The sequence below is a fragment of the Perca flavescens genome, chromosome 4, assembly GCF_004354835.1.
Source record: "Perca flavescens isolate YP-PL-M2 chromosome 4, PFLA_1.0, whole genome shotgun sequence".
Taxonomy (NCBI): Eukaryota; Metazoa; Chordata; class Actinopteri; order Perciformes; family Percidae; genus Perca; species Perca flavescens.
The window spans coordinates 5,155,362-5,182,260 of record NC_041334.1 but is presented as its reverse complement, the minus strand read 5'-3'; the positions used below and the strand labels follow the sequence as shown (position 1 = coordinate 5,182,260).

The 26,899-nt window shown below is 40.5% G+C and overlaps 1 protein-coding gene across 2 annotated transcripts in view; it reads left to right on the top strand.

Moving 5' to 3' along the window:
• The window catches only part of fhit (fragile histidine triad diadenosine triphosphatase), a 383,478-nt gene that overhangs the window by 267,024 nt on the left and 89,555 nt on the right, over nt 1–26,899 (top strand). For both annotated transcript variants that reach the window (XM_028576358.1, XM_028576357.1), the window contains exon 5: nt 26,524–26,669. In XM_028576358.1, coding sequence (XP_028432159.1) covers nt 26,524–26,669 — 146 coding nt within the window. The remainder of the gene's footprint in view (nt 1–26,523; nt 26,670–26,899) is intronic.

Genomic DNA, 26,899 nt, shown 5'->3' with positions numbered 1-26,899 from the left:
ATATATATATATATATATATATATATATATATATATATATCTCAGAGGATGTTTCCCGAATCGAGTTCAATCGAGTTTAGAACACCAACACACAGAAAGTGGAAGGTAACGGACATCCGGCAGAACCTCCAACGGCACAGGAACAATCCCGTAAATGAAACGTCGTCGATATAGACTATGCAGAACTGACTTAAATAATCTAGTTGTTTATCAGGAGAATATATTACATTTACCCATTTATAAACACCAATGTATCTCTTACTGATCGTTCAGAGAATCAAATGAAATCTTGTCTTTTCATGAAAAACATACCTAAAATGCTGAAAATTCACAATTTTCCCTTTCTCAATGTCCATTTCTGCACTGCACCTGTTCAAATATCAAAATACACTGTGCATGATAAATATCGTCTGAAAGGTGTATTGTATTTGTTTATTAGTCATTTTTGTATTTTACTTGTATAACAGTTTCTTCTCCGTACTTTTCCCTACTGGGGCCGCGCCATATATCGTTTCTTTTTAGTGTCACCACGAAATCAACGTGCAGTAAACACATCGCGAAAGACACTCCGAGATTTTTGGTGTTCAATTTGCGCAATGAAAGATTGTTGGAAATTATTTGCTTTCATTTGCATTAAATTCAACAAGCAGTTCGTTGAGTTTTAGCAGAATACTAAAAGCAGCAGAAATGCAAAACTGAGTACACTTTAATATCGTATTTTTTTTTATTGCATGTAATATTGCAAATATTCAACAACTTTGAATATTTTCCTCACATTGTGCAGCCCTATTGCCCACCTGCTTGTCCTCTCATAGACTTGTTATGCAGTGTATTTTCCCTGGCGGGGACAACGTTCAGCGCTCTTTGATGGACACCGAGGCTGGAGCTTTTAGCGGAGAAACGAGTGTGTGAGGAGCATTGTGGGGTTTTACTGTTCTCTGACAAGGCTTATTGCTTTGACAAGTCTCTGTCTCTGAGGTCTCAGGCTTTCTGACTGCTTTAACCCTGTGATCCGGAAAAAGCAGCTGTTCCTCTGGCTGACAGTCACACATAAAGGCTAAACAGACAGAAAAAAAGCAAAAGAAAGACAAAGAGGCGGCAGGAATCGAGTGGTGTGATGTTCTTTCCTAACAGCTCAGCGCCCTTCTTGGAAGCATTTACCACAAATATTGATTCATGCCCCTCTCCCCATCCTTGACTCTTTTGTTTAATCATATCAGCTTCAGAGGCCTGTTCAACATTGATGCAATTGATTGCCTGAGACAAAGCTGCCAATTTCTATCCAAGGCATTCTCTTTTTTAGATCCAATGTTGGTATGTCGGAGCCCTTGAGTTTAAATTGATCTGACAGCGTCGATATATTTTTGAAGACAAATCTAAAAGGGAAAATGGAAAATACTTTGATTAGCTCTGGCTTGAGAGGCTGTAGTAGGTTTACAGTGACTGACTGCTTTAATATGACCACTCATTACTCAGTTCATTTATTTGTCTGTTTTTCCCAGTCTGGCTGTTTGCCATGTAAAAGCAATTTATTAATTTACCCCCTTCATGCCTAATGGGTTTTCCCCTCACTGCAAATTCCTTGATTTCTGGCATGTGATAGAAATTGCCAAAACATGTTTTATCTACCTTCTGGGTAATTATGTGGCACTATTAGCGAAATATGCAGTTCCTAAAGGTCAAACACGTCTGCATCAGGCTATAACAATTACTACACCTAAACACTTAATGTATATAACTCATACACTGTACGTGTCACCAAAATGAGCTTACTCACAGCAGGGCAGAGTGCAGTAGTGAGTATTTGAAAGTATTAATTGGAAGTTGTACTGCATACAGGTACTGAGTTATGAACGCAATGAGACTAAATGGTCCTCCGTAGACTGTAATGCAATATATAACTCATAATAACCCATGTCATCAAAATATGTGTATCTACAGTTAATCCAACATGTCCTCAGACCTAAACAACAGAATAGGTTGATTGCCAATGACTCTCAAAATTACATATAAAGGGTTGGGTACCGAAACACGGTGCCAATAGGGCACCAGTTTCGACGTAAACGGTAGTAACGAGACCGAAAAAGAACAAAAATTCCTCATTTCGATGGAAAAGTGCCTAATTTCGATGCCTGACTTTTTTTCGTCGTATTTCACTGTAGAGGATTCCAACACCGGGACGTAAGATTCTGCAGCTGTCGTAAAAACAACACAGACGATGCGTTCACTTGAAACTCCCCAGCCTTGTGGTGCATTTTAAGTTATTGTAAAATACCCTTTTCACATCTGGTGCTTATTTTTGTTGTTTACTAGCAATTTACTGGTGAAATAAGTCATTGTTATAAGTTATTGTTATTACATTATTAATCAATCATTTAATTTTGACCATATGGCCTTAGCAATAAACGAGCCGTTCTTTAATGTCGCTAACTGTCGTTTTGTGCTCCTTTTTATCATATTTTATATTATACATTGTATTTCGGTTTAGGCACCGGCACCATTTTAAAAGTATTGTTTTAGCACCGGTATGGAAAAAAACTGAAACGATACCCAACCCTAGACATATATGAGCGTTTCATTTAATGCCGTGATAGGGTTGCAAGGACGCCATTTTTACACATAATATGTGACGGCGGTGGCAGTTATAATCATGTTACCATTCTATTTCTTACAGTTCCATTGTAGTTAAACATGTAGTTAACATTGTGAAATGGAAATAGATAAGTTTAAGCAACGAAAATACTTTGTTAGGGTTAGGAAAAGATCAGGGGTTGGCCTAAAATGAGTCACGCAAAACTACTAAAATGAGGACGTAACATACATCACAGACTTACCTACTTCATAGACTTAGGTCTGGAAAAGTCGGTTAATTTTAAAAAGTAACCTTTGGTTTTATATGGGACACAAACTCTGGTATCCTGAGGGAATTTCTTGTATTTGTTTAAATCATCCCCAGCCTGCTTCCTTGTTGGAGTTTGCCACTCTTATACTTTGTCACCTTACTTCCTTGTTTGCTCCCCCAACAAACGTAAATATAAGTCGATATAAGCTGCTTGTAAAATGGACCTATATGGCCGTTTCCTGGGTGAGGACGGTCTGGTTAATCAGTGTGCAGACAGTAGTTAGTATTTTAAAATGTGAATAGTGGTTCTGCTATGTGTGCCGAGTTATAAGTACAATGGGACTGAATGGGCTTACGCACCCTTTAATGCATTACGTAATGCATAATAACTCATTATCTGATCATCTTACTTACTTTATGAAGTACAGTTGATACATTTGTTATACTGAGCATTGAGTAAATTATTATTATACATCATTTGACACATCACTTATCTTAATCATCTTGGTAGCATTAAAACTGTCAGAGGAGATTTGTATTAATTTGGTCTGTTTATATATCATTAAAAACGAAAATGTACTAAGATTGTATGAAAACATGGGTAACTACATACAATTACACATTGATGTGTGCTGTATATGTAGCATAAACGGTTATTGAGTTATAAGTGAGCAAAAAACAGAATAATAGAAATATTCTAAATATTAGTGTCATCACAATGTATAATGTAACATTATAGTGATTGCAGCAATGACACTAATTACAGCTTACGCATTTAAATAAAGCTAAATATGAATGCCTAAATTAGGTCACCTTTAGCTTGCATGAGATTGATTAACTACGCCTGTGTTCATGGATAGGAAAGGGAGGCGATGCTCTTTTCTGGCAATGGTTTGGACAGATGAAAAAAAAAGGTTTTATGTAGAATTTTAGTGGTCTAATGTTAATCTTCAACCTATAGAGAAGTGCATTATTAAAGCCCTTACACCAGTCTTTGGTTTGCACAAAGCCCTAGTGTGATCTGGTTTGAGATGGGGATTTGGAGAAGAGAGTTGTGTTTGTTATCCCACATGATTCCGAGCAGGTTTTGTCTTCTTTTCTCTGCTCTCTCCATCTAGACAATGTAGGCCCAGTGGTGAGATGTCACAGCGTATCTCTCCAGCTTTTTCTCTCTGGGTTGTGGAATGGCTCAGGGTGGCTTAAGACCATCTAATCCTAGCTGACAGTTAAGTAATTATTGTGGAGGCAGGCTTTGCCCAAGATACTGGGTATTGAATGAGGCCTGGTAGCTATTGACAGGAGAGGGGGGAATTCTATTTTTCAACTGTGCGAGCCAGCTTTGGTAACGTGAGAAATTGGACACTTCAGGCTTAGCCCACCTTGGCCAGTTTTAAGTTTAGCTATATGTTGTGGATAAAGTATTGTCATGTACAAAGTGGTTGGTTCTACTATTATGTACCTGCTACATGTCCACATAAAGCCAAAATATATATTTATTGCTTTGGTACAACCTAGTTCCAATAAAAACTGTGACAGTGAGATGCGTGGATAATCCAGAGTGATGTGGACATTGTTATTAGATAGACTGGACTGCATCTTGGGTGGCGCTATGTTCCGGAATCAAGGAGGGTGGCTCTGCAAAATTGTCTCGGGAAGGAACTTGTTTTGGTGGAACATTTGCACCCCACAAAAGAAATGCCACATACAATAATAAATTAAGTTAACTAACACACAATACAGTAACGTGAGCTATTCAAATTAGCTGGATACATGATTAAAACTCATTAGCTCTTACCAGTGTATCTCCTTGTGTACTTTGTCCACAGTGATCCCACCAATCGGTACCAAAACGTCCCAGAGAGTAAATGCCGTAAACATATTCTTTGTAAGTCTTTAGTCATTCATTTTGATTCAATATTGCGTGATAAACATTTTCTTCATAACTAGCTTGCTAGCTCGAAGGTTGTTGTTTAGGTTGACCAGATTTTCCGGAACTAAAACCGGGACACTTTGCGCGTGACTGTAGTGCTTGTGCACGCACGTGCTTTTTAACGTGAACATGTGTCAGCCCAGGTCAGACATAGTTAATATTCATGATTTTTCTTGGCCTACATATCTAAGAAATAATATTAAAAGTCATTGAGTGAGTTTTGTGTGGGACCAACTCTATTTTTCACAATTAAAGTATTCTTTTGGAAAATGCACCCACTGAACTTGTGAAAATCTTTGCATGTTGCATGGCACTAAACAAATTCTTTGGAACTGCTACCACAGGCTTGAACTAAAGTTATGGTAACACTTTACGGTAGGGGTACATGAATTATGAATTCTTCAGCCCAGTCTCACGCCAGGTCGTTATATAGTCACGTTATTGTAATCTATTAAGTCTGGACAGGTTACGTAAATCCCGTTTTTTTCGTGTGGCCATTACGAAATTGAAAGCAATGCATTTTAATGGGAAGCATATTTCGTGATCCCAGAACGAAAGCGAGTAGCGAGTTCATTTCCCCGATCGCGAGTGGCGGCCCGTCCCGTTGTTTTGGCCGGCGTGTGGCGCCTCATTTCCCCGATCGCGAGTGGCGGCCCGTCCCGTTGTTTTGGCCGGCGTGTGGCGCCTCATTTCCCCATTGTCGCGTCCCCCAGAGCAGCAGGTTCGAAAAGCGTGACCTGTACAAAAAAACGGGATTTACGTAACCTGTCCACGACTTAATAGATTACAATAACGTGACTATATAACGACCTGGCGTGAGACCGGGTTGGAATTCTTGCATGAATGAATTCATGATTTGTGCATTACTTCATTCCTTTATATCTTATGAATCATCTGAAATTGACATGAGTTCATAGCCTCTCATTCATGACCTCATGCATTAACAACACATCAACTAAAGCATTAGGTAAGGTGGGAAGATCATTATGCACAAGTTGTGTTTAAATCAGAATTTGCAGTGATGACCACATTTTTTTGCAGAAAAATAAATAATCATGATCATGCTTAATAAATCATAATTCATAATGATGTGCCCATGTACCTAATGCTTTAGTTGTGCTGTTGATGTATGAGGTCACGAATGACAGACTATGAACACGTCAATTCCTGAGGATTCATGGGATATTAAGGAATGCAGTAATAAATGTATATGTATATCATGAATTACATAATGCATAATAATACATATATCAATTCATTCATTCCTGAATTCATGATAATTCATGTACCCTTACCGTAAAGTGTTACTAGTGTTATTCTAACCAACAACAATACACACACATACACACACACAAATGTAATCTCATTTGATAGAGCAGATAGCTTCTTTATTGGAAACATTCATTCTGTATATTATTTAGAGGAGTGAATTTGCTCAAGAATTAATTTGTTGGCTGAAAGCCCACTGTAAAATTGCGCACAGGTGTCAGCCAAATTGGCCCATGTGACGAGTAGCGCCTTTAAGGTGGGAATGGTCATGCGGTTCCTCTCGTCAGTCCACGTGTTAAGATCCGCTTAAGGGGAGCATCTGTGCCCGGGAGACACATGGTGACCTGACAAAGGAGACCTACATTTTTGAACGGAATCGCCCTGCTTTTGAAATGCGCTGACATTTTCACCCAGTGTTGATGTGTCCATTTCGTTCACTGTCTATGGTTAAAACGAGACCGATAAGAAGAGGCATTATAACAATGTTTACAATACATTGACAATATACATTGACAATATATACATTGTAGCGCTGGCTGCACAGATTATGCAGACGCAGACCGCTACGATTGATTGACACACACACACTGTTAAAATCATACGCTGGACGCTTTATTAGTCTTTTTACATGGGTTTAGTTAATGATCGGGCTATAATAAGAACACGTCGGCTATGTAATCGCTGACAACCGAGTCAATTTTATAGTGGTTGGTTTAAAACGGGACATTTTAGCGTCTCAACAGGCTTTTGTTGTGACTCGGGACACGCAACTCAGAATCGGGACTGTCCCGGTTAAACCGGGACGTCTGGTCACCCTATTGTTGTTTCCCGTAGCCAAGGTCTGGCTTTATTCTGGAAATGTACTTGTACTGTTTTTTTTGGGAATTACCAAATAAACAAACCAAATCCCAGTCTGACAGTCTCAAAGTGTCCTGAGCTTTCTATGTCTAATACATAGTGATGGATGGGGGTCTCATACTAACATGACCACAATCTTTCATTAACCTTATCAATCTGGGATTAGTTACTTAACCTTGTTCATGCTTTAATTATAATGTGGGCATGCTTTGTTTGTTTTACTTTCCACGAAAGAAGCTCACAGTAAACACTGAGCGTAAATATAGAATGTGGACCTATAGAAGAAAACCACAGGAGGCACGCAGAATAGCCACATATGGCTGTAATTGGTCGATGTGGTTGCTGGATCCAAATGTCAGGTTGGTTGTCAGCATCATTGGATTACAGTAAATAGGTGATTGCATGTGAGTTTGCCAAAAGGTTATGGTTCAGACCCAGAATGCACTGTGGCAGGTCCTATACTGATTTAATGTTTCCGATGTAAACTCTGACAAAATGAAAGGACGATAGAACTCGGTATTAGACCACTGCATCCTGCCAAAGAAATATAAATATGAGATATCATATGGAATATTTAAATATGACTTATTCCATTTAAATGCAGATAACAATCTCATATTGTACTCCATAACCTGCTGCTATCTCTGCTCCAAGACCCATGCCATGTGCCGACTTTACTTTTGCACACACTGTATATTCATCAAAAATTACAGGTCTTCATGTCAGTTTTATGGGGCGGATATGGAATAGCGTGTGCATAATTTCAAGCACTGCATCTCCTCCTAATATGATTATTTATCCTCCGCTTTTGTCTGCATTTCAGGCTGGGTGATATGTCAATTATAAATCATAAACGCACCCGAGCCCCTGAATGATATGCCCTCCAACAGAGGGTCTGTGTATTTATAATGGGGATGCATAAAACCACGCTTGCTTGCCCTTGTGTTCAGGTAAAGGTTCTCCCCATATCATAGATCACATATATGGCTGTCGGCACTCGGGAGCTAAACAGCTTTGCCTCCTCCCACAGGCCATATTGTGGGTGCAGAAGTGTCAGTTAAGACTGAATGATTGTATAGCTGCAATTTGATTTAAGATTCATTTTGGCTGCTGAGTTGGGACACGCTGCCAGTTGCTGGTGGTGGTGGTAGCTGTTTTCCCCATGATGTTTGTTATCTGCTCTGGATCAGGTTAGCATACGTCCTGAATTGAAACAAAGTGAACTGTCCTCAGGTAAAGGTGTCATGTCAAGTCAATCAAAACATTCTCATGAATGGTCTTCGTATGATATCGTACGATTGTTAACCACTAGTTAAGATTAGAAAAAAGACTGGTTCCCTTAAGTAGTAGGCTACTCTCGGGACACTAACACCCATTTCCTGGGTGAAAGCCCTGTGGTTTAGGAACCAGCCATCCGCCAGGACCTCCTCCCTAAACAGATCTTCATGTTCTAATACAGCAGCAATCATTGTGGTGCATACAATAATAAATACGTGGAATACATACGAATTACTTTTCATAGCTATATATGAATGGTTGACGAGAACAGCCTGTGTCAATAGAAGTTCTCGCAGCTGTCATGCCCTTCATATTCTCATAGAGTGGCTCTTTTTGGCTAATCACTGCCAATCAGTTCCAAAGACTATTCAACCGCAGGCATAAGAAATCTTATCTGCTCAGACAATGACTCTTTGATTTCGAAAACGGAGTCTTCCAGTTCTGCACAATGCCTGTCAAATCTCAATAGAGCATATTGAAATGAAATTCAGATTCTATTTTCTTCCTCCTAACTCCTTGCCCACCCCTGTTGTTCTTGTGATGCCAGGAATGATGTGTTTTAGGCTGCGAGTGTTTAAGTGAGTAGACGTTTTTGAGTTTGAGGCAGACTCCTGATAAGTGCAAGGCTTTGTTCTTCTGAAAGGAACATGATGGGGACCACTTATTCTTCTCCTATTCTCTCTGTTCTGCCTGTCAGTGTTGACTGTTGGCTGCCTGCTGCTTTTGGCCGAGCCTAACTTCTTCTTATTGGCCAGCGTCACACCTTCCTCTTCACGGGAGCCTTTACTGCCTCTGCTCTACGCAGCCCGTGCTGGCTCTAACACGTGAGCAGCAGTCCATGCTTTGTTGTTGTTGGGTTTTTTTGCCCATCATTTTGAGTCAAATCTAACCTGCAGCAGCTCAGTACATTCAGGCACATTTTTGTGTGGCGATGTAGGTGCCAAAGAGAAAAATATTGTACATTTGTTAAATATTTCTTGAGCATTTTGTCTAGTGCATACATTAGATAGATGACAGGGAATAAGGGGTGAGAGAGACTGACATGCAACAAAGGACCCCACTGGACTTGAGTCAGGGACAATGCAATTATATGGTCAGCATCTTAGCAAGAGTGAAATCCTCAGTCAGACAATGAGAGGGACCAGGTGGGAGGGAAGTCTGTGAATTTCTGGCCAAGAAACCAGTGGGCTTACTGGACAGGCAGGCTCCGATGTGTCTTACTCTTGTGCACACACCTGGCTTAGGTGTGTCGGTAAACACTCTATGTGTTGGACTTTTAACCTCGGTGGATTTCTGAGGACTGTGGTTAACTGCTCCTCAGATCTCTGCAGGGTAAATCCAGACAGCTAGCTAGACTATCTGTCCAATCGGAGTTTTCTGTTGCACGATTAAAACAACCTTTGAATGTACACACGTTCCACCAAAACAAGTTCCTTACCAAGACTATTTTGCAGAGGCATCGTTGCTCCGTGCAGAGCTTCGCGCCACCCAAGACGATTGTGATTGGTTTAAATAAATGCCAATAAACCAGGGCACCCTCCTCCGCAGCGCTGTGGAGGAAGGTCTGGCAATGCGAGACTACATTTTGAATAACGTCACATGGCCAATAACCTGGTCTGTTAAAATAAGCAATACATCCATTTTCCAAATGGCAAGTGACTTAGGGCAGGGATCTTCAACAGGGGGTCCGGGACCCCTAGGGGGTCCTCAGAGTCGATGCAGGGGGGCCTTCAAATTATTGCCAAATTTTGAAGTTTTTTCAAAATTGAACAAGTCTTGACATGAATCTAACATTTTATTAGCAAATATAAATCCCCACTGATGATAGGCTTACTGGCTTATAGGTAAGGTAGTCACTTAGATATCCATCCCCAGATGCCACATTTATGTTTTAACATAAAAACATGATTTATATAAGCATGGCAACAATTATTCGGCTATTTTAATAGCTTAGTATTCTAGGCAAAACATTTATGTATAAAGGTTTTGGGCTGCCCTACACGTTATTGTAGGCCCAGTTTAATATGCAACTTAATTTTATACAATACATGTCGTAGGGGGTCCCTGATCCGTCTCTCTTTCAGTTAAGGGGTCCTTGGCCTAAAAAACGTTGAAGACCCCTGAGTAAAGCCCTGATCATGAGATCAGAGTCAAAACATTGGCAAGCACTTGTCAGTCGAGTATGGTTGCTGTTTTCATTGTTGTTGGTTGACATCCTGGACTGTAAAAAAAAGATTGACAACGTGTCTCCACGATACGGGTGCAACCATCTTGTAGTTTTGGAGCCAGAGTCTGCGCAGTACTGATCAGTACTGGAGCCACAGTATTGCTGTCCCGCCCATACACCCACCGAACCAATCGTGAGTCAATCCCAGCTGTCAATCATGACGTGTCACCCCGTTTTTATAGCATCAAATTAATAACATTAACCAAACTGAACAGAAACCATCTTTGGGAAAAATGTATTTGACGTGTGCTTTGAGTTTTTTGTTTGGCCCCTGTCCCATCCGGTTACATAGAGGGGGCGGGGCTTATGACCTATACTGCAGACAGCCCTCAGGGGGCGATCCAGATGTTTTGGCTTCACTTTTACAGTCTAAGCATCAACCCCTGGTTGACATGTACACCACTGTGAAGCAGGAGTTTGTTCAGCAATCATTCATTGTGTTTGGATTCAATCTCTGCATTGAATATTGAAGGCTAGGTAGCTAGCTGGCTACATTCTTTATCCTGCCCACAGAGATGTGATCGGATGATTGCTCGGAGACGTGGGCAGTAATTCAGAGGCCTTGAAACCTAGGCTATGATTAGGTTACTGTAATTTAAAATATAATGTATCAGTGTGGGTGGACCCTCTCCTGACTGGATTCCTCCAGTCACCAACGCAAGTCAAAAAACAGTTAATCCAATAGAAGGAAAAGACAACACGTCTAAATTTGGATTTTCTCTGAAAAGCAAAATATGAACTCAATTTTCCCTTTTTACTCGCTCTTATTTCACAGCACTATTATTTCAGTGGATTATGAATTTAAATTGAAATCCTGAAGAAGTCACTCATCTGCTGTTCCAGAGCTCAAGACATCTTTACTTGGTGCTCCTATGTTTATCCTGCCAACTGGAAGAGAAAAGAACAAAAACCCTCAGGGTGGCACTAATATATCAAGCTATTCTCTCTCCCCACCGCTCCACATATAGAAACTTCACCCCATGAGCCCCTATTGCAAGTTAATATGCTAGCCCATTTACTTGTGCAGCTGTCGCTGTTGGGAGTGCAGTTTAGCAGCGAGGGAGGGGACACAGCAGTAAGGCCTGGGAACAAAAGCCAACTGAGGAGGGGACATTAAAGAGTTCAGAGCCCGCAGCAAGCCTCAGTACTAGGAATACACTTTCTCCCATCTTTGTTCTTTCATCTAAAGACCGGGCACATTTTGTCTGAGAAGATTTGATGTCTCTGATTGACTTGAAAGAACCACTCCACCGATTTAAAAGAATCAGTTTACTCATGATGATGAGCACAATTGGTGATTTTACACTATGGATTGATGAAGGCCATCTGAAGGGCCCAAGAAGAAGAATATTGAAGCTGCACCTACCCTGCTACATTTTTGGTTTCAAAACAAAAATCTTTTTCTACATTTGCGCCTCACGTCCACACTGCTGCGGCGTTTCAGAGCCCCTAAAACTGAGACATTAAGACACACAATTAGATGGTTTTATTTCATGCTTAAAGGGCTAAGAGGGTTCTCAGCTGGGCGTGGGGTTGAGGTGATGTTTTTTTCTGTGTGTGAAAACAAAGCCTCCTCCATTACTCACGTCAAGGCAGAATTGCAGCTGTGGCACTGACTACCCACTGTAGTCCATTAGGCGCAAAATAAAAAGTGATGTCTTTCTCAGTGTCTCTGTGTGAAAGGCTTAAATATTCTGAAAAGCGAGGATGAAAAGTAAGTCCTAAACGTAATAGAAAAAAGTGAGCCCTACCTACGTACTTTGTGATTTAATACATACTAGTTCAAGAAAGAAAATAAAAAGGTGTAAAGTTGTTGCAATTTGATGATATTAAAGCAGAAATGTACCATATTGGCCTTTCTTCTCCTTTCACTACCATGCACATAATACACACAAATCAGACATATAGTCCTGACTTTACTGAAGCTCTTTGATATGTGTGTGTGTGTGTGTAGATGAATGCCCATGTCAGTAGCTGTGTGTCATTTTCCAGGGCATGATGGGGTGATGGGGGCCATTTTAGGCCAGCTGTAATCAGGCAGAAAGAGCCAATTGTTGCAGCAGCAGTGATGGATCTCTTTGTTTTGGCCGTCCAGGATTTGGAGCTGCCAAGGGAAAGGGCATTTTGATTTATTTGAGGGCTTGCTGCCTTCATCACAGCCTGTTATACTGGGAGTGTGTGTTTGTGTGTGTGTTTGAGAGAGACGGAGCGAGAGAGAGAGAGAGAGTGTGTGTGAGTTTGTGGTTTTGTTGTTCTCTTCAGTCTTATTCTGTTGTAGCAGTGAGCCTCTTCCTCAAAACAAAGGCTTTAGAGAGTTGCTTCAGTTTGGTCCCAGTCACACACAAGGATATGACACATTCACCACAAGGTGTCACTCAGACGTGTGGTTATCATAAGGCATTGTTTGCAGTTTCAGGCTTTGGGTTTACCCATTATTATTGATGCAACTGAGCAATCAGCTGGCTCACCTGCTATTTATTACCTCTACCTATTCATTTTTTTTAATTTGCATAATTTTGAGCTGACCTTCACAATAAGAAATAAGAATAAGAAATACAAAGAAATCCATATAAATAATATAATGTGAGGCTAAACATGTTATAGTTCTCTAGAGCAGTGGTTCCCAAACTCCTAAACTGACACAAATTACACCATGGACCCCCATTTCATAAGATTTTATCCCAGGGGCCCCCAATCTGATAGGATTTTTGCTTTTAGATGGTTTATGAAGTGTCTGAAACCCATTACCAAAATAGTCATACATGCTGTCAATGTGTTACTTATGGTTGCAAGTATATTGAAAGAAAATGATTCCCCCTTTGTGCCGGGAACCCCCTGGAACCTCCTCAAGGACCCCTTGGGGTATTGAATTGCTGCTCTTGGCATCACAGTAAGATGAACTACGTAAGATTTATAGTTTACAGTATGATACTAAAATAGACTAACATGAATCCAAACATTGAACATACTGGAACCACGGTAGGTGCTATTCAAAGGATTAGCCACGTTACAGCTCACAATTACTCTGTGCGGATTTTTTCGTTCATTGTTTTTTTAGAATTTTACTGCAAATGGCTGGCTGATTCATGAAACGGTGTCTCCTCTCACCCAACGACTGGATGTTAGTGTCTGCTTCGTGTCCCAAAAAGACAAATTCCTAGTATGTTCAAAATCTCCAAATTATACCCTGCATAATAAAGTCGACAGTGGCACTTTACAATCTTCCTCTTGAAGCAGATTTATTTACACTTGGTAAAAACACAATGTGTATGCATGGTTGCACGTTAATGTTATATTTGATAGGATAACATAATCCATATACTAAATGAGTTTAACTGATACTCATTCCATTTCCATATCACACCCCCCCCCACCACCACCACCACCACCCACGCCCCCTCATGGTACAGTATTAGCAGTGGGACGTAGTATCCATTAACACCACACTCTTACCTGGAGCAGTTTTATCCTGCATGTGGCCTTTATGAAGTCTACTTCATTTGGTCATTTGTTCCAGTGTGAACAGCCCACAGAATCAAACTATATTAGAATTAGTATGTAGTGTGAAATTGGTGTGATACTGAGCCGGAGAGGAGGAGGAAGGTCACTCCGAAGGGGTTTTTCAGGCTCCGCTGAAGTCATTGTAGTAGTGTAAAAATGACAGTGTGGCATTGGGAGTGGGAACCGGGAATACAGGGACAGATGTTTTCCCTCAAAGAAATGATTGCATTTGCAATGTAAAACCAATCTGCGATGCCTTGTTCTTATTACATGCACCACGACCCCGGGAGTGAATCAGACGAAAGCAGTCAAATAACTGTTGTGACAGATAATAATGGGATATGAGCAGATGGTTTTCTCACTATATGGAAATGCTCAGGCTCTTCAATCTCATCCTTCAAACCCCCCGACTGGAGCAGCCGGCCCGGAGACAGAGGAGAGAGGCTGTTCAGAGCCGAAGATAAGATTGGCCCAGGCAGAGACATATGGAAAGCTCTCCCCTCTCGCACCCACACAATAGTTGTGGTGGTGAAATCAACCACCACGCCCTTTGGGATCCCCTGAAGAAAGGTGGTGTTGTGTGTGTTTGTAGATACTTATTGAAAGGTGCTGTGTGTATTGGCATACAGTGAAAGGAGTGAGGGATTGGCACCTTGTGAAAAGTCACTGTGTTTATTAGGCGGAGTTGATGAAAAGAATGCCAGGCTTGTGTATAGTCCACTTCTTGATTGAGTTTGGGGCTGCAGCCAGAGACGGCAAAAAGCTTCCCTCATGTTGGATCATTCTACAGCAGTGGTTTAGTTTAGTGCATATAGTTCAGTATCTAGAGTGTGTTCAAAGTGCTGGATGGGCAAGTCCTCGAACTGGACCAAAAAAAGTGACGGTACCCAAATTCAGCAGTTGCATGACATGATCATAGCATGTGTCTTTAAAATATATTGTATTTCTGCATATATCATGTAAAGGTGACCCCGTATAGTTGGCTATTCGATGATTCCATCTATGAAGCCTGAGTCGACTGCCAATCTCACACTGGAATTGTCGCAGTGTCTGAAAATGTGGTTATGAAATAAAGGATAATTCCATTATACAGTCCCTCCAGGATTTAGCAGCCTTTTTTTTTTAGATTAGCGATAAAAGTTTGTTGCAATGAAGTTGCGAGAGACAGTAAAAGTTGCAAAAAAAGTTTAGATTTTTTCTTTTTTATAGTTCTTTAAAAATAAAAAAGGAAACTTGTTTTGGGGAGAATAAAACTGTCCTAGTAATCTTACCAAATAGGCCCAGGATGCTGCAAATTTTGGTATAATATGAAAATGGCTGGTGTATTTAAGACAAAAAATAATAATGTATTGAATTAATCAAATATGAACATATGTGTCAGTGGCTTGTTGATCTTTACATTTTTAGTTAATTTCCTATCCTGGGCTGGGACACACATTCATAAGGTTTGATAAAGGACTTATTGGATTTTAACTTATCATTGCACTTACCAGGACCAGGACCCTCTTGTAAAAGAGATTTCTAATCTCAAGGATTTTTTTACTGGTTAAATAAAGGTTTGATGACTTACAATAACGAGCGCAGCTGTCCTCAATTTAGGTCATCCTGTACATCTCATCTCCGGTATTTCCTGCATCCACCATGTGTATATGTGTGTGTGTGCGCGCGTCAGTTGTGGGGGGAACTGAGCAGCAGCCCCGCCCGCTGGAGAGAGCCGACAGGATTGAAACAGCAGCAGCTTTCAGCAACTTCAGAGTGAAAAATCGTTACAGCGTACGTTGATGTTAAATTGTATACAGGTTGGCAGGACGGTCTGAAATGTTTTGCGCGGTCTTTCCCTGTACGTTTTTTTGGTAAATGTGAGATGGTCTCGTCTTCATATCAGAAACAAGGAAATGAATTTGGCGAACTCCGTGTGTTACGTCACGTCATCCCGTTCTCACTCCCGCTTGGTCAGTGGTTCTCAGAGTACGCCTCAGAGTCACATACTGACGCAAATCTGGCACGTGGGACTGCTGGGATTGGTTGAAGTTGCGTGAAACTCCGATTATTGGTCAAATTTGCGGAAAAGTTGCGGTGATTGGTCAAAATTGCAAGTTGCACCAAATTCATGGTGATTGGTTGAATTTGCATGAATTGTTGTGATCACGACATCGCAAAATCCTGGAGGGACTGAAAGTTAATTGGAACATTTGGTCGCCCAGAAATGTCTTCTGCAGTGTTCTGCCAACCAACATAGCTAGCCAGCACTAGCGTTAGCTGGTAACTTAAGAGAAAAGCCTCATTCGAGATGAACTGCGCCTCGCCTGTAAAGTGGGCGAGAGCAGGCAGCAGCAGCAGGGGCCAGTGACAAAAATCCGCTGTCAAGTCAGACAGTTTCCAGCTGATTCCAGCAGCCTTCAGGCTGAACAGGAAGTCACAGAAACACTGTGGTCCAATTCTGATTTATTAAAATGTTATCAGACCCATAGATCAGCTTGTACACAGTCTCCAGTTGTTTTAATTCAGACAGAGTAGCTCTCAAGATGCTCTACATGCAATCTGTTGCTGATTTTAATTAACAACACACTGTAGATCACATGTGTCAAACTCAAGGCCCGTGAGCCAAATCTGACCCCTTGCAAATTCTGATCCGGCCCGCATATCAATTTAGGGTCACAATAAATTTTGGCCCACCTAGTTGTGTTCCAAACCAAAAACATGGGAAAATTTGCCGACTTTGAGACTCAGAAATTCCCACAGAACCAGAGAGTTTGCATATTCAGGCTGTGAAAGACGTTGTTGTCAGTTGTGTGGTAGCCTACTTAGAAAATGTAATCATTGTTTTGCTTGATTTGCTAAATTCTAGGATGGCTTTGGAACGTTTTTTTGCTCACTTTTTCAGAGCTTTATGTGGACCCAACTGTAAGTGAGAAGACTGCATGCAATAATTGAGTCAAAGATATTTTACTTTTTTGATGAAATAAAAGCATGTCAATAAACTCTACATGTCTGGCCCTTGATGTGGTTCTCTTTTTCAAGTGTAGCCCTTAATGAAGTTGAGTTTGACACTCCTGCTATAGATGATCCGTAATCTGAACAGATTTAGTCTCTCTGACTTCTACACAACACAACATGTGGTTTATACAGAATAAGCCTTTAAATCAGACAAATAGCGGTTAAAATCCCTCCAATTCAAAATCAATAAAAAGTTTATATAAAACATCATCATGTTGAGTTGATTCTGAACCAATCAGCTGTTAGATCATTACATTACATGTCATTTAGCTGACGCTTTTATCCAAAGCAACTTGCAATTGCTATATATCAGAGGTTGCACTCCTCTGGAGCAACTAGGGGTTAAGTGTCTTGCTCAGGGACACATTGGTTGATGTATCACAGTGGGAATCGAACCCAGATCTCCCACACCAAAGGCATGTGTTATATCCACTGCACCATCACCACCCAAGAAAGAGGCGGGGAGGCCGGCGTTTCCCAGCATGCCCTGGGTCCGCCTGGGTCTTGCCATCAACAACTGCGCTGCCTGCATCTCAGAACTGCGGCTGCCTTGATCTCGTGAGGTTATCGTTGCCCACGTATGCATGACGTCAGAGCAAGTCGGGATCAAGTTGGACACAAATCTAACCGGCATGCATTGGGCGGCGATTGATTCTGCGCAGATCTGGCTCATCTCGAACGAGCCTAAAGTCTGACGGACGGCACACGTGTTTACCCGCCAGTAAAACTCTGCTAGATGACTTGGGTCAGAAGTGTGGAAATTTGGCGACTTTCCCTCTTTTAGCGTTAAAGGACAATTCTGTCGCAAAACAAACCTAGGGGTTATTAACAGTTGTGTACCCACTCGATCGGGGATGTTTTCATGCTAATCGAATGTGTTTGTAGCTTGAAAGAAGCTAGCACGGACCGCTGATTAGCTTACAACGCTAGTATTCGGGGCACAGGGAAAGTAAAAACAAATTGCTATTTATACCACTAAAAAGGCTCAAAATATCACCAAACTTCAACGGTAGCATAATGAGGGTCCCTAAATGTTAACCGAAGCATTGAGAAAATTGTAAGTGTACAGAGCTGCGGGAGCTCCGTGAAAGGGCTACAAGAGAGAGGGCTAATGGTAGTCAATCGTACTTCGGGAAACTGGTGGTGTATCTGCGGACTTTGTTAAGCTATGGCCACCGAACACGAGTGTCTGTGTTGCACGGATTGGGACCTTTTGCTACGCAATACCCAAGAGACGCTGTGTTTTGTACAGTGTGAAGATATCCCCTCTCTGATAAACAGGGCTGTTCTTCAAACTTTTTTCCATGTCCCGAAAATAAATTGGAGACAGCGACCCAGACCGGAGGGACCAGATGGACAGTTATCCGCTGAGTAATTAGCTACACTAGACCAGTTATGTTTTATATTGGTGCAATTATTTCAGATATATTGAGCAAACTGCTTTTGATTTTAGTTTGCATCGCCAGCTGTAAGTCATGACTGGTTTAAAAGACGGCGGCCGCATGTAAACATGAACGCGAGTGTCTTCATAATGTATCTTTTCAATAAACACTTGCAAAGTTCTCAATGCTTCGGTTAACATGTAGGGACCCTCCTTATGCTACTGTTGAAGTTTGGTGATATTTTGAGGGTTTTTAGTGGTACAAAATAGAGATCTGTTTTTACTTTCCCTGTTCTCCCGAATACTAGCGTTGTAAGCTAATCAGCGGTCAAAACGTCAAAACGGCAGTCCGCAAACCAATGGGTGACGTCACTGATGCTGCATCCATTCCTTATTTACAGTCTATGAACCAGTAGCATTTATAAGGTTAAACAAACCATGGTTGCCACACTTACGGTTAGGATCGTCCAACCATTCACCCTGACCTCCTCCCTGAAGGCAGATTCATCTTAGAAGCAGATTTGTCTGCAACTATAATTTAATTTCACTCATAGTCCATTTGGTGGGGGAAATTGCCCTTATCAGTACACACAGTGGAAGAACAGTGAAACCCTCAGGGCAGCCCATTACAAGATGCCTGTTAACTGTTTGCAGGTCCACATGCCTGAATAATGTACTGTATGTTTTGGTTCATGGGTGATCTCTCTACTTCTATCTGCCAAACATACAAATTAGCCTCGCTACCTGAGTACGTGAGACAGAAACACAAGAAAGTTCACCGGAGAGAATGGGTGAGCATAACAACTAAACAGAACTCAAACTTAAAGGTGACCTCCAAAAAGTTATACAAAGCCTTTTGTGGCTCCAGAGGGAGCTGCATGAAATCTGATAAATTGCCCGTAATGATGTCATTTGAGTCAGTGTGGGTTGGCTGTGTGAAGTTAGAAAGAAGTGAGCTTACCAGACCTGTGTAGTCTGCTCCTCATCTCTGCTTGAGTGGCTCTAGGCTCCTTTAGCTGTTCCTAGCATAAAAAACCAAAACAAGCGGCAGTCAAGTTGTATTGTGGGTAATGTAGGCACCAGGTTTCGTGGAATCAAGAAGATGATTTCTTTGGTTTTTGCTGCCTCGATTTTGATGCTTTTTTAAACGTCCATTGAGTCCGACAATGTAATAGGGTTAATACGTTTTTCAGAGAAATTAAACATTATGCAAAACGTTTCCGCGAAGCAAACTTAATTCTTGAATAAAAGTCGGTTATTCAAGTAATGACAGAGACTCGTTTCTAGCCGGCAAAAACACAGAGAGATGTGGCCGGGTTGGCTCAGTGGGTAGAGCAGGGGCACATATACTGAGAGGTTTACGCCTTGACAAAGAGGTCCAGGGTTTGAATCCAACCTGTGACGATTCCCTGCATGTCTTCCCCATCTCTCTCACCTAGCTGTCCTATCAAATAAAGGTGGAAAAGCCCAAAAAATAATCTTTAAAAAAAAACAGAGGGGCTGGCTAAAAAAACCTTGAGGGTGAGTGGAATTACTTATCTTCTAGTAACTCAATCACTACTTTCCTCAGTACAACGCCATACTCAGCACTCTGCTGCTCTGAGATTCTCTTCTAGTGTCATTTCGTAATTATTCCCATGCATTTACTTTGCTATTTTTTAACTACTGTTAATCTACGGTCATTAAAACTCAACAGGTCCTGCACTTGTTTAAAATGTCCAGGAAAAGGAAGTTTTGCTAGACGTTTTGTAACATGCAATATTTGTGCATTGACGGCAGCTTATCAACGATCAAAAAGACATAGTGTAGGCAATGGAAAATAAGAGTACTAAAAATAAACACTGGAATTTACATTTGATGATTTTTATATATTCTTCCCTAGATGAATGTGTCTACTGTGCAGAGTTCTCCAGTACAGGGATCTATTTAAGTCTCTATCCAGTTTTGAATATTTAGTTCAAATAACCGTTTGTGTAAATTGCCACTCTCTGGCGAGTGCTCTCCAGTAAAACATGTACTTTTCTATTCCGTTAAAAATTATATTGTTGTTTCAAACATGCCTTCATGTTTTGGTGAGTGCGATAGTCCCCTCTAGATCTAACACACCATACAGTAGTGGTTAACTTGTCGAGGTTAATGTGTTTGCTGAGACATTATTCATCCAGCAACACAAAGTAAACAAGCTCTGTCTGCTTCTCTGAGCTCTCCAGCCTCAGCCCCTCTCATCTTTCATGTGGGCGAGCTCCGTCACCACGGCAGCAGAGACAAAAGAAAGATATCAGGTCATGTGACATCTGGACATCGATCATTTGTGCCTCTGTTTGTGGCTCTTGAGATGAATTGCTCCCAGACGAGGCCACTGTGGCATGAAATGCTAAGATGTAATCCTCTTCTCGCAACAGGATGCCGTTTCATGGGAGGGGAATGAACTCCAATGTCTCCATCACTTTTTTTTATTGCTTGCTGCGTTGATATTTTCTTTTCATTAAGTTGGCATTTTAACACCATCTACCATGCCTCTGAATTGTAAAAGGAAATCAAAGTATTTTAATTTCTTATTGATTCCGAGACGCTCCACATTATATTATTGAAATATTCTGGCATGAATAAATAGGTTTCTATCTTTTCTAGTGTTTTTGTTTGCCTATATTTAAAACACACATTAGTGTGTTTTAAATATATTTTTTACAAATATACATATATATACGTTTTTCCAGTTTACACCAAAGGCTGATTGGACAATTTTAGTTAAAAAGACAGAAATAACCTTATGACTCTCAGGTCATGATATCTTAGTGTCAGTCATGATAATTGATATTTTGGTCATTAGGATAAACTCCTTGAGATAAACCATCTCGGTTTGGAGGGTTGCTTTCATTTCTTTGAACCAATCACAGAGGTCTTGGGCGGCGCTAAGCTCCGGATGCAGCAACGGTGACTCTGTAAAATACTCTCGGAAAGGAACTTGTTTTGGTGGAACATTTGCACCCCCAAAAAGAAAACATCATATACAATATTAAGTGAATCAGAATCAGAAAGGGCTTTATTGCCAAGTATGTTTTTTACACATACAAGGAATTTGTAATGGTGTTGTTGGTGCATGTCACACATTCTCTAAATATAAGAAGGATAAAAAGAATATAAACACTATGAGTTTAAACATATACACACAGTATGTATTAATAAAGATACAAATAAAATGTTAAATAATAAAGTTAACTAACTAACTAACTAATAATGAAGTTAACTGTTCACACAATACAGTAACGTGAGCTATTTAAAGTAGCTGGATACATGGTTAAACCTCCGTAGCTCTTACCAGTCTATCACCGTGTGTACTTCATCCACAGCAATCCCACCAATCGGTCCCAAAAGTCCCAGTTAAAGAGTAAATGCCGTCAACATATTCTTTGTAAATCTTTACACTCATTCCCCCAAAGAACCAAGCAGCAACTGCCATGTAGCACCATCTACATTTTTTTCAAAACTCTATGAAACATCCAACTTGCCAAAGACACTCTTAAATTGTTTCTGGTTGACTGACCGTTGGTCCCAGCCAATAGTCCACCACAGAACCCCCTATAAAACAGCCAACTGTCAGATTTACACATTGGTTTTGGTACAGGTTAAACAAAGAAGATATCAGGCAGCTGGCTGTAGCTTTATATTTAACAAACATATGACTAAATCTCCACCTTACGGTTCGGGAAAGATGGTGGTTTTGGTTATATATATATATATATATATAGACTGGTGCACAAAAATACACTTAAAACACTTGACTCTAGAACATTTTGTATTAAATGATACAATTTCCTTGAAACTATTATACATTTTAGTTTTTCATCAACGATGCCTCGAATTTAAAAGGACCTAATGCTTTTCCTTCAACTTCGTCCTCCATTGTTGGCCGAAGCAACACCCATGTTCTTTGCTCTTTTTTTGTATTGTTCTTTCCAGAGAACCTCCTTCTCACTTTGTTCCCTTAAGCCACTGTTATTGATCAAATGACCCATGAAGGAAAGCAACATGCTCCTGAAGCCTTTTGGATATTTGCTCTCTGCTGCAGTGCCCGCGCCACTCATCAAACTGTGTCTTACTTCTGTCACTGAGCTTGATTACTTTTCTGTGTGCAATCACTCTGACGTGGGATTAGAGCTTTTTTTGAAATATGTTCCATGACCTTCATGACTTAAATGGAATGGATCATTTTTCTTCAAGTGTTGTTTCACACTTTCTTAGTGGGCCAAAATGGGGACACACTGGGCCTGATTTACTAGCACTAGTGCAGTTTGCGCTGCGTCTCGTGATCTGTAATGCTAAATGATGTTGTGTTCACTGACAAAGTGTGATTCTTATGGTAAAAACATTTTCAGCCTCGCCTATGTCTTCGTCTTGCTCAAATTACTGTTGCCATTTCACCAGCGGCATAAAGGTCTCGATTGCGGCTGGTTCAGACCTGCTTTTAAGAGGCGGAGAATTTCCCCTTCAGAATAGAGACGCGCTCTTACTGACAATCTTTGTAAATACCACGGAATATATAATTAGGCGCACTTTGCGCTTATCCTCCCACCTTTTTGGGTGGAACTCCCACTTTCCCCACGACCCTCCCACGAACGCATATTGAAAGCGCAACTTGTCTCTTCTCGCTCATGTGGCAGACAATCTGCGATTTTACCCAAGTGCCCCTGTTTGTAAATAGCCCGCATCGGTTACGTCCGTCTTTGTGACCATTTAGCGCCTGGAAACAGGCGCAAACGGCTTGATAAATCTAGCCCACTGTATTTTCCCTACTATGTACTTATTATGTACTATATACTATATCCTTTTAAATGTTCTATTACATTTTCACATTCACATTATATATTTCTTAAAGATATATTTTTAGGCATTTTATGCTTTATTTAAATAGTGACTATAGAAATAAGGGGAGAAAGAGGGTCTGAATTATGTTCTTGCTGCTGAATATTCACACTAAGCTATATAAGTGTAACTGATGTCTTTTACATGCTGGTTTGCTTGTCTGATGGCTAATCAAGTCAACTTTGCTTCAGAGATGATTAGAAAGTTTGGGGTTTTGCCAACCCAAGCTAAATTATGATTCTAATTGAAAGTATAATTTACACTGTCGCACAATGACGTTCCATTTTTTATTCATGCTTACAGGTAGAGTTTGAGTATGTGTTAAATCTCCAACATGCAACGACATACACACAAACAACACATCACGTATAAATAAAAATAATTATTAAAACACGTATTACCTGAATGAGGCATACATGTTAATCTTGCAGCAGCTGTTACTTTCTGTTCCTGTAGGTGGCGATATTATCATGCCTTCATGTGCACTTGTAAACTGCAGCTGTTGTTCTTTTGTGTCCTATAGATTGCAATGGTTTGCAGCAAGGTGGCGGTATCTAGGGACCTGGGTGGGTCTACCTGCGTCTTGCCCACCCAATCAAAAGTTAAAAAAATGTGTTCAATCAATGGAAGAAGCAGACCTGTCCATCGCTGTGTTCACTCTGTAAAAAATAGAGATTAGCATCTGCCATCTGGCCAGATTTTTGTGGTATCTGACCAAGGATTTGAAACGGCAACCTTTGGGCCAGTTGTCCACTTCTCTAACCTCAGGGCTACTTATTGCCACAGTTCCCGTTATTTCTACCAATTCAATTCAATTAACCACCCTCCCTAATATAGCACGCTAAAACGGGCCCTGGCTGGCAGTGTAAAACTGGTCTGACATTAACACACACACAGCTCCCATTTCTGGTTCGCTAAATGTGAATGAGTGAGATACTGTTCTGGCACTCCTCTTCAAATGACACTTTTCTCTCTTCTGCAATCACTGCAGCATAGTTGCCTCTAGTGTCAATGTGTGCTGTATCCTGTTTATAAGTTTCCGTTAAAGGAAGTTTGGTTTGATGAGGCATTTGGTGGAAAACCACATTGGAGATACAGTACAGGCCACAGGTTTGGACACACCTTCTCATTCAATGTGTTCCTTTATTTTCATGACTATTTACATTGTAGATTCTCACTGAAGGCATCAAAACTATGAATGAACACATATGGAATTATGTACTTAACAAAAAAGAGTGAAATAACTGAAAACATGTCTAATATTTTAGATTCTTCAAAGTAGCCACCCTTTGCTTTTTTTGATAACTCTGCAAACCCTTGGTGTTCACTCAATGAGCTTCATGAGGTAGTCACCTGAAATGGTTTTACCTTCACAGGTGTGCCTTGTCAGGGTTAATTAGTGGAATTTTTTTTCCCTTATTAATAAAAAAGCAAAGCGTGGCTACTTTGAAGAATCTAAAATATAAGACATGTTTTCAGTTATTTCACACTTTTTTGATAAGTACATAATTCCATATATGTTCATTCATAGTTTTGATGCCTTCAGTGAGAATCTACAATGTAAATAGTCATGGAAATAAAAGGAAACACATTGAATGAGAAGGTGTGTCCAAACTTTTGGCCTGTACTGTATGTTAAGTTAGATAGTATGCTATAGATTTAAGTATTATTACACACCAACCTTAAATAAAAATGCAGTACATTTACCATTTACCATGGCATGAGTTGTTTCTCTCTGACGGGCACGCCAGCTGACAACTCTGCAAGCAGCAACACTGGAACCAATTGTTTTATAACTGCTTTTTGTGTCACATGTTTGTAAGAATTTACACAATAAAGTTGTGAGACAAAAAATAATACCGGGAACCATGCAATTTGCTTCAAACAGAAACTGCACTTGTCTTCTAAAAAGCAGCTGATGGAGGGATTTAATAAGTGGTGATCAATAATAACAGTTCACCCATTTTAGTCTTCCTTTTCCCCACAAAGGTCACCGGGGAAACCTCAGATGCAATCAGGGCTACTGGATTATGGAATAAAATAGTTATCACAATAATTGTTTTTCTCCATTATGTTGTTGTTGTGATCGTGAGGAGCCTCGTAATCCCAATTAAAATTAGATTAATTGCACAGCCCTATATGCAATGTACTGTACGTAACATAATATATCCACATCCCATATCCGTATAATTGCACAGTTACCATAGCATTCAGCCTATAAGATGACTTATCTCATGCTGTGAAATAATCACTCAATCGTTAATTTATTTGGCACATGAAATCATAAAAAATATAATTTTCGGTGTGATGTTACACTGTCACTTCCTACACTGTATGCGTTAAAAACAGTAATAATAATAATAATAAACTGATCCGATCAATACCACAACTGATTTCATACCTAAACCAGACCATACTTGAATACACACATATATGTATGTATATATATATATATATATATATATATATATATATATATATATATATATATACACATATATATATTGCCCAGCCCTAGTTGTGTAGTATATTGCCTTCAAATGGGCTGCTGTTTGTGTGCATGAGAAGAGTCCATATGATCCAGACAATGTTGTGATATTCATTGGAGATGTTCCGTTACCGATTTCAGTATTGGGAAAAAAAGCCTCTGATACAGCCTAAAATGCTGGTATCGGTATCGACAAGTACTGGAGTTTATGCAGCGAACTGATACATAATTTAGCCCCGAAGATAGTCTACTTTAAAGTAGTTTACTTATGTTCTGTTATAGTCAGTCGGTTCGGTCGTTATGACTCGCTGTCATACTGGATAGTAAAAGAAAGTTCTATGGTATTCATAGTTTGTGTTCTGTCATGTGATTGCAATCACATCACATCCATACAAGGGTATTAGTCTACATCTGTTAAAACATAATACAATACTATGACACACAGGTATCGGATTGGTACTTGGTATTGTCCGATATGCAAGTTCAGGTATCGGAATCGGTGTCGGGAAGAAAAAAATGGTATGTCAAAATATTTTATGTTGGAACATCTCTACTATTCATTTCATCATGAGTTGAGGCTTTGTGTTGGCTTTGTGTAACATGCACCAGTGTCTTCAGTAATGGAACCTAATGATGTTGGTCCGCTCTGCTATCAACTTCTTTCTTGTTCCTCAACTGGATGTTAAAACGCACAAAGATCAAATCAGTCCCTGTTTAAAAAAAAAAAAAAATGAACCCAGCGTCCATTATTGCCTGTCGAAATTGTTTGTCACGCTGAAGCTGAGAGAGACTTGCTGTAATGTGTGAGAGTGAGTTAACTTTTCAGTTTCAGGGTTAGAAATATTCCAATGTGTCTTCAGCACAGAATTCTTTAACAGAACTTGTTCAGATGTGTTGGTGTGCCCTCTGAGACCGGTGGAGCGTTTTCGGGATCTCCGGCCAGATGAAGTGGCAGACTTATTCAGCACCGCTCAGAGAGTCGCCAACCTGGTGGAGAAGCACTTCAATGCCACCTCCCTCACCATCGCCATCCAGGTAAAACACACACTGACCCCTAGATTCCACCAGGTGCGCCTGTGCTGCATTGTGCCGCCGGCAGCAATCACGGCCACTCAAGACAATGCTTGTTATTCCACCAGCCGCCAGGCATTGCAGAAGTGGCTCTCTGCTCTGCTCCGCTAAAAATACACTCCAAGTCTATTTTTGACGGCACCGCGAGGAAGTGCAGGAAGTGGAAGGGTTAGAGCATTTTTTCAAATTTCAAA